Source organism: Erpetoichthys calabaricus, chromosome 2, assembly GCF_900747795.2.
Source record: "Erpetoichthys calabaricus chromosome 2, fErpCal1.3, whole genome shotgun sequence".
In the NCBI taxonomy this organism is placed as follows: Eukaryota; Metazoa; Chordata; class Cladistia; order Polypteriformes; family Polypteridae; genus Erpetoichthys; species Erpetoichthys calabaricus.
The window spans coordinates 252,950,066-252,959,495 of NC_041395.2; the positions used below are offsets into that span (position 1 = coordinate 252,950,066).

General features: G+C 39.2%; 1 protein-coding gene across 1 annotated transcript; it reads left to right on the plus strand.

The window, feature by feature from the left end:
* Nucleotides 1-6,333: 6,333 nt before the first annotated feature.
* egr2b (early growth response 2b) lies at nt 6,334-9,139 on the plus strand. Its single transcript, XM_028795376.2, has 2 exons — nt 6,334-6,720; nt 7,117-9,139. The coding sequence occupies exons 1-2, from the start codon at nt 6,543-6,545 to the stop codon at nt 8,226-8,228; spliced, it is 1,290 nt and encodes a 429-aa protein (XP_028651209.1). The 5' UTR covers nt 6,334-6,542; the 3' UTR covers nt 8,229-9,139.
* The last annotated feature ends 291 nt before the right edge of the window (nt 9,140-9,430 follow it).

A 9,430-nucleotide genomic window follows, 5' to 3' on the forward strand; every position in this document is an offset into this window, starting at 1 on the left:
AATGTTCAGAGGATGGTACATTAGTTGCCAGTAAAGATGCTTAATGATTAGCCCCTATAAATGAACTCACCATGTTTTTTTTTTACTTTTTAGAAATTTAAGTATATCTACGGGCACAGAAAAATTCTAGTTTAATTGATTGTAACAGACAAGGAGTTTATAGTTATACTTTATAAAAGGGTTTAATGGTTGAATTTGGGGATGGCCTTGGATGACACCCTGCACAGACAAAATTGAAGACAATGAAAACTATAATGCACAGAAAATACAGCAGGTGGAATATCTGAGTACTAGAGGGCCTCAGCAAGCTCACTGTCCTAAAAGTGGACTGCATAATGAAGGGTTAAATGTAAGGCAAAAGTATAAACTTAGAGCAGCTTCAAGCATGACTGGGGCAGCTTAACACCCTGATGCAGTCTCCATTAACATTTTAAATGGTCACCTCATACCACACTCCCAGTGAGCTTAGCTTTAGGGTTGAGCTTGGGACAAGACATTATAAAGAAAAAGTAAGATAGAGAGAATATGGTAAACAAGTGGGGAAAGTGTGCAGCTGACAAAGCAGGGCTGAACTCAGGGAATTTGGATAGGACCAACATGTTTTAAAATATATTTATTGTGTTTTTGCTCATTTTGTCTTTGTATGTTTCATTCTGCTTAGCTGTATAAAAAAACACAGCAGAAAAGGAAATGCTTGTCAATAAATTTAGTTTGCTTTGTCATGCCAAGAGGACACCTTTCTGTTTAAGATATCACACAGAGTGCTCACTTTAGACATTACAAGTGTGGGACTAACTCTGTTAGAGTGACTCCACTTTCTTACATTTCATTGTAAAGGAGCTGATTTCACTGCTGACATTATTTTGTGGGGTGAAACACATTACACTAAAATGGAGTATTATTATTATTATTATTAATAGACACAGGGAAAATATTTAACCAGTTGCTGTCTGTTTTCACCAATTAAAAGAACATTTAAGAAATGTGATAAAATACTTTTATGTATCTTTGTAATGTTATTTGGCAAGCACAGAATATGCATTTATGTAGATATGCCATACATCCATTATCTCTAAATAGTGACTGCCTATTAATTTTGTACAATGATTTTCCAATATAGCCTATCTATCAATTACATATAGTGTCTTACATATCTATTCATCCTATACACAGATTTTCATATCTATCTATCTATCTATCTATCTATCTATCTATCTATCTATCTATCACCTCATACGTTTACCTATGTATTACTTTTTAGTTCCGAAAATTATGTTGTAACTGATGTTTTCATTATTATTATTATTATTATTATTATTATTCAGAAAAGTTCTATAAGATCCGTTGAGCTGCGTTAGAAAGAAAAGGAAATGAACAGGACATACGCGATCAGCACAAAATAACCTGATACTTTTGCTACAGCTACGCCGTGTTCCACAGCAGCCGGACGGATTACACGGACACAGCAAGTCAAGCAGCGATTCTTCTTTGATGATGCTTGTAATTATTTTCCCAGGAGCAACATAACAAATTACCCATTTCCTGTTTTAATTTAAAAAGAAATATTTTTCATAGTTCATACAGGCTTTCGAAAAATGTGGAGTTGTAATTCCTCTATATATGTATGAATGATCTTAAAATCGTGGTTAGGGAATAAAAGCAGAGCTATTTTATTCCAGCCTATCAGAGAACAGTGTCCTGGTGGGAAAATGTCACGGCCCCACTGAGAAACCGCTGTGAAATTGCATACGCGATAAAGAGAACCAATTAAGAATGGGTATTTATTTATTTATGTGTTTCTTCTTGGCCCGGTAAAAGAAAGGTAAACAGAAATAATGATTAGTTGAAACGTACTTTTATAAAATAACCTTAAATAAATTCAGAGCTTGTTATTAAAGACATACATTCGACAGGCGGGGGTATGCTTTATCCGTCTTAGGTATTTATGAGAGATGAACCTTAACCTGCAATTGCTGAGCACTTTGAATAGTGAGAAAAGCGCTATATAAATGAAAAGAATTATTATGAAAGACCCCGTAAGTTCGCACGGGTCATGGTACCCCAGTTACGGAACGCGGACACATCCTGACGTTCTTCTGACCCTGTGATGATGGTCCGGAGTGCACAATTTGACTTTCTCCTTCGGTATTTCATTTTGTCCTGTCCACTTACGCAATGAAGGTATGCGGTCTACCTTTACCACATCGATTTTAGTCAGGAAGCAGGAAAGTGTGGTGGTGAGAACAGGGAGAGTAAGACTTCTCCCTTAGCTGGACTATTATCATTAGCGGGATCATTTTTAACATGGGAACGGGAATGGGAAAAGCATTCATGGACGCCCACGAAACTGAGCCACAGACAGCGCCACAAAACCAAAGCCATAGAATCCGCAGAAGCAAACTATCATTTTTCCTTAAGCGATTCGAAGTTCAGCTCACCCACTCGTACCTATATATTATTTTTTTCGTTTAAACAAATACAGACATACATCTGATAAACTATAAAAAATAAAAATACCAGACGCAATAATGTTAAGAATTAACATTAAGAATCGTAGCCTAAGACACTTTTTGGTTATTTTTGTATTGATAATGAACTACTCGAGAAAATAAAAGCGTCATTTTTCCTGGAGAGCTACCAATGTATAAGGATTTATGTACGTATGTATTTATTTGTTTCTTTATTGTCATGCATTTGTTTATTTTCAGAACATTTGTAACATATGTATAGAAATTCAAAGTGAAAACTGGCAGCAAAAATAAGACAAGGTACTGTATTTATAATTTTCCAGTTCCATTCGTTTTATGTTTTTAACCGTTTCAAAAACGGGAGTAACTGTGAGTTACAACTTCATCCGAGATTTGCATGTCTTTTTGAAAATGCAAATAAAACGGGTTCACTTTTGAGAAGCGGGTGGCTTTCGCTCGGACTATAACTTCAGATCTCCTGTGTTTGGCATTCATATGCATTAAATGAATTGTGTACGTAACTTTTGCGGAGACCTGCAGCTTCTCAGTGTAAACGTCGCGAAAGGACAGTGGCCAGCACGACGTTTGCGGTACTCTGGGAGGAGCAGATTAAAGTGTGCGTGCGTCCAGATGTGTCGACACTGCTTGAGCCTGACTCAGCACTCGGCGGCCTCTTAATGGCTCTTGCATCACACCGCGTTGACAGTTTAAAAAGCAATTTCTCCGAATTTTCAAGTTTGGACCTAATGACTTTATGCAGATTATGCTGTAAAATACCATAATTTAAGTAAGAATAAACTTGAAAATGCTGAGATCTATACATAGGCACTAACTATCTGTTGTACGAAATATCGGCAGCTGTGTAAGGATAAAAATGAATTAATCAAAAACTCACCCAGAACCGTAATTATTGGAAAAGAGGCGTTTAATGATCAAAATACTTAACAGTAGTTTATATTAAAACACCATCGATATAAACATAGCGTTTATTATTTTTGTGTTACAAAAGACTAATTGAAGAGTTTTGAGAAGAGGAGAAAAAAGAACCACAGCGATTGAAAAGGACTAAAGAGGATAAAGACTTTTGTTATTTTCAATATACCTACAGTAATGTTCTAAATGGAAAATTACGTTTAAGATGTGTCTAGATAGATAGATAGATAGATAGATAGATAGATAGATAGATAGATAGATAGATATGAAAAGTTACAGATAATGTAATAACATCTAATCTCAGACACCGATAATCCTGTGTCACAGCTCATCCATAATAACATAATAACGTAGGAATAACGGGCCGTTTGACAAACGAGAAGACACAATTTTGTGCATTAATCTCGTTTCGTTAAATAGGAGATTTTTACTCCCGACACTGAACGCTGTACAATAACGACTGGAAGTCGACTAATGAAACAAGTGGGGCAAAACAAACATACACCAATTTAATTTTACCAAGTTATGTTAACCGCCTTGTTATCGATTTAACTCCCCCTTTTTTCTTCTTCTTCAAAAAAAACCTCTATGCAGAAGCCTTTTTGCCGTATTTTCATTTTTAAAGTTATCTGCCTTTGTCCGCTCCTAGGAATGTTATCTTACATGCCTTTACCCTTTTATAGTCATATTTTAATACTGTATCTTGGAATTGCAAGTATACTTTTCGAATCCATAAATGGCATTAGTTATGTATTGCTGTGCTCAGTTTTCCTTTCAAAATGCTGGAAAATTAAAGAAGCCCAAATGGCTTTTAACTGAAGCGTAGAGGAGCTTTGATCCTGTGAACTGTAATAATAAATACGATTTCGACGCTTGTCGTATATACTGGTGGCCTTCAGCAAGAAGGCTTTACTAAACAAAAGAATGCGATGAACACAAAGAAAACGACTCGGCATTAACCATAACATTTAAAGTCGAGTTTTAACCTAATTATACAGTTACATAGATTTATGTGTTTAGCAATGTTGCGATTTACATAAATTGTGCACTCCGATGGAAACAATATTCCGCCCCCTCTCGACACCCCCTCCCCATGTATTAACACTTAACTTTGTCAACCTACGGAAAATTTTGCTTACAAATGCCCGAAGATTTTTTTGTCAAGCGTTTAAATACTGTAGTTATCCTTTCGGCACTTTCACTGGAATGATCTCTATTCTTAGCTTCTTGGTGGTAAGATCTTTAGCAGCTTTACAGCACTGCTTCTTGACCGTGGAATATTGTAATCTTCTGTTCCTTATTATTCTGTGTTGGGTATATATACGTGATTGAGTTCGAATAGTTAAAGTTTCTTGTTTCGTAAAGCTAATTTCACTTTTAAAACACCCGGAATATTGTTATATGGTGGATCAGATGTGCCCTACTTCTTTGAAAAGTTCACCTAATTTTTCCTTTCAGTTTAATTACCGATCGGCAGTCTGACTTGCTGCTTTAAGTATGCCGTTACAGTTTCACCTGTAGCCACCGGATGGCAACAGTGAGATAATCAACTCTGGCCCGACTAATCCCAGGATGTTTACCGGGCTATAGTAATTGAAGACCGCGCAACACACACGGAATTGGACATTTGTTGGGTCGTGTAATAATATTAATAATGTGCAGTTTATCCTTTTTTGGAATACTTAGCCATGAGAAACGTTTAGGAACGATATCAGCATGCAGTTAATGAAAACGCTTAAAAAACAATCCACAATTTGCCATTTTATACCCACTACGCAGGAAACAGATATTAATAAACACTAGTTTATAAAACTGCGGCAGGATCAGACCCCAGAAAAAAAAAACAAACAAAAACTATTATGCAAAATATACCGATGTAAATCTTTAAGTGACTTTAGGTGTGAAAATGTGGTTTGGTTAATAAATAGCACAATTCTTGTTTACTCCTCCATTTTCTGAGCAAGTCCACGTATTAATTAGTTTTCAAGCACTTCAGGGGCGCGGAGTCGCCATCGTCGGGCGTTGTGTGGGAAGCAACCCTGAAAGGGGAGTCAGTTCGTCGAAGGGCACACAGCGCATTACAAGTGACGATTTTGGGCAAGGGACGGGAACACACCCTGGTCTGGGCGCCAGGCCATCTCAGAGCACAGGCACGTAAGCACCCCCATGCAAGACACACTTCAAATTTAGTGATGCTGATCATTTTGGTTAAAATGCAAGCAATGCTCGTTTTATAAATCATCACCGTAAATAAAAAATGTTTGGAATGATATTAAAAAACTGTACGTCCAAACAGTGTGTTTTATAAATGAACAAATGATACAGTTTCCTTTACTGTATAAATAGCACAAATAGTTTCCAGAAGCATTTTAATTAGATCATTTTCCACCACTAATTCAGAAAAGATGACATTCCGTCAGGGTGTCTTTTAAACTTTTGTGGTTTTCAGGCAGGTAACCAACTGAGCGGTTTTGCTGTACACGCTCGGCAAATCTCGTTGTTTTCCGATACTCTTTTTTCCGGAACAAATTCCTTATTTGAACAGGGGCCGTGCCCTAATTTACCGGATTAGTACCATTTATGGAGTGGGCATCCAACCGGAATTCCTTGTAGTAACTGAAAGATTTCAGCAATCGACAAACTTTTACTTGAATAAATGTCATCTTTCACAGTATGGGATAAATAACCAATGCTGAAAATAAAAAATGATATATAAATATTTATATCCATGTAAATGTATATATTTTTCCAAACATGAAGCACAGCACGAAGGGAAATGAACATGCTCGTGTTCTCCATTGAAAGCATTCTTATGTTTCGTCACAACTGCTGCCCGCCCAGCCCAAGTTTTTTTTTTTTCTTCAGTCCTTTTATGGTCAGTGACGTAGTAGATCATTGAAAGACTCCCCATAAATACATAGTACCTCACAGACACACGCATTGATCAAACAGACCTGCTGTTGGGAGAATCATTTGTTGTATTTACACTACAGCCTCAACTGATTCTGGAGATTTATTTCTCTATGACAGCTAGACTAAGATAACAGTTTTCCGGCGAGGTAAAGAAAATAAGGCGGTAAATACTACAGTGAATATTTATTTGCACACTACAAGCTGTGCAAAGCTTCTAGCGCAGGGTAAATGATGACTGCCAAAACCGTAGAGAAAACCCCCGTAACTCTTAGCGGTTTTGTGCACCAGATCCCTGAGAGCGTTTACTCGGTGGACGAAATCGCAACGACTTTACCGGCATCAGTTGCCATCTTCCCCAACACAGACTTAGGAGGGCACTACGAGCACATTAACGGAGTTCCTGGAGGTAAGCAACACCTGTGTCTATTCTGTATGCTAAGCTTCCTCTGTCTTGCGCTCGGTGTACATAGGTTTCGTGACATGACTGGTTTTATGCCTCTGTTTCTGAACGTCATTACTGTCTGAATGTTGTTAACGTATCTGTTTACGGATGCCAAGGAGCAACGTGCTAGATTGTTTACGCCGAAGTTTCAGAAGCACAGCGACTCTTCTTGCTGTCAGCGCATCCTGTATCCTCGTATGCTAAGTTCGGTTATAGGGGTGTTAGCGGCAATTTCAAACACTTTGCTGCACTGACGAATCGCATGGGTGGTAAAGCGCATTTCCTTCATTACAGGAACTGGTTTTATTATTGTTTGTTGAATGCCTATATTTAAACATTATTTTTTATGTGTCTTTACAGATGGCATGGTCAATGTGGATATGAGCACAGAGAAAAGGCCCCTTGAGTTGCCTTATAACAGCAGCTTCACGCCCCCTTCGGCACCCCGCAATCAGACCTTCACTTACATGGGCAAATTTTCTATTGACTCTCAGTATCCTGGTGCCAACTGGAACCCAGAGAGCATAATCAACATTGTGAGTGTGGGTATGACCCAGCCTTCCTCTTCATCTTCATCGCCAGCATCTTCAGTCTCCCCAAATCCATTTTCCAGTACTTTGAGCTGCACCATGGCACAGAACCAGCCCGACATGGACCACATCTATTCACCTCCACCTCCTTATTCAGCCTGTGGGGACGTGTATCAGGACCCCTCGGCTTTTCTGTCCACCTCCACCTGTCCTATCTCCTATCCCCCGCCATCATACTCTTCGCCTAAACCTACAACGGACAGCGCCCTGTTCCCGATCATCCCGGACTACTCCAGCCTGTTCCAGCCTCCCTGCCAGAGAGAGATTCCATCATCCATGCCCGACCGTAAGCCCTTTCCGTGCCCTCTTGAATCAATCAGGGTGCCTCCACCACTGACTCCCCTGAACACTATTCGGAATTTTATGGTAGGGGCATCCTCAGAGGGGCCACGGCTGCCTACTGCGTACAGTCCTCAGAATCTACCTCTAAGACCAATTCTGCGGCCCAGGAAGTACCCCAACCGTCCAAGTAAGACACCGGTCCATGAACGCCCCTATCCCTGCCCAGCAGAGGGCTGTGATCGAAGGTTCTCCCGGTCGGACGAGCTGACAAGACACATCCGCATCCACACCGGCCACAAACCCTTCCAGTGTCGGATATGTATGAGGAACTTCAGCCGCAGCGACCATCTCACCACCCATATCCGGACCCACACCGGAGAGAAACCGTTCGCTTGCGATTTCTGCGGGCGCAAGTTCGCCAGGAGCGACGAAAGGAAACGGCACACAAAAATCCACCTTCGCCAGAAAGAGAGGAAATCTTCATCGGCAGCCGCCCAAGTCAACCACTCGGACAGAGCGGTCAGCGTCAGCACATCCACGGGCATCATGTGCGCTGCAGGGGGAGGTCAGCTCACGGGGTGCCCCCCACGAGCTGTATGAAGAGACTGAAATTGGAAACACTAAACTAATGGACAAAAAAAAAAAAAAAAAAAAAAAGCGAGGACCTGCGAGGGGAAGATGGGCTTTACACTTGAGAAACTTGGGCAGTCTGAAGAGCCCGAGAAAGGACTGGTGATCACCCCCTCAAGAAGTGACGATGCAAGGTGGTTTGTGGGGGCTGCGTCTCCTCCACAGTGATGCCCCTAATGTGACCAGGTCACAATGTTTAAAGAAACTATAAAATGCACTTTGGCCATATTATCTTGAACTAAACGTTTTCTGAAAATAAAGTAGCTAGATTGGGATAGTTGAAATAATACTTATAATAAAGTGGAGCATTCTGTCTTAGTATTAAAACTTACATGTGTGTGTCTTTGTAAAAAGCACGGAACGAGAAGAAACTGACTTTTGTTGCGTTATAACATGAATGTCAATCACAACTTGGACGCTCCGAAAGATTTAATCTACAGAGATATATTTGCAATAACTGTGAAAGAAACGTTAAGTTATTTGAAAGAAAAGACGTATTTGTTGGTGTTATAAGTGCTTGCTGTTTGTTTCGCTTTTCTGCGGTGCCTTGTTGTGTCTGCGTGTATACATCATGCCAACATGTTTTTCAGGCTGTATAATACTGAAGCAATTTAATATCCGTTTTTTAGAATGAATGATATATTTTTGTACGCATTGTGTCTTATTCCTAAAAGTGTTACATTTGTAGTAAAAATCTGAAAAAATGTAAATACTTTATTACTGACTCCAGCTTTTGTTTCCTCCTGCATGTTTAATAAGACTAACTGTACTTGGTTCAGGCGCATAGGGAACCACTAATGACTGAGATCAGACAGGTAATCTCTTGTGCATTGTTCCAAAATCCATTCAAAATAAAAATCATTGAAAAATAAATAAGTAAACATATTTCCACCATCGGAGTCACTTCAAGAAAAGTAAAGCGATGGAAAAAGAAGCTTGCAGTGCTACATAGAGGTTAAAAATAGTTGTTTATGCTATGGGGATTTCCCAAATGAAAAGTAATATAAAGACGTATACATCAATTAATCTTATGACTCATTTTTTTCTTAATTCATTCCATTTCATAAGATCAAAAGGAAGAACAAGCTATCACTTCCCACTCACTAAATGTTTGTTATTTTAAGACGCAAGCGATATTAAAGTTTGAAAGCTGAACTTTTAAATAACGCTGC

Coding starts and splice junctions, on each gene's coding strand:
- egr2b (XM_028795376.2), top strand. CDS start 6,543: ATGATGACTGCCAAAACCGTAGAGAAAACCCCCGTAACTCTTAGCGGT. Junction 6,721..7,116: donor CATTAACGGAGTTCCTGGAG/GTAAGCAACACC, acceptor GTGTCTTTACAG/ATGGCATGGTCAATGTGGAT.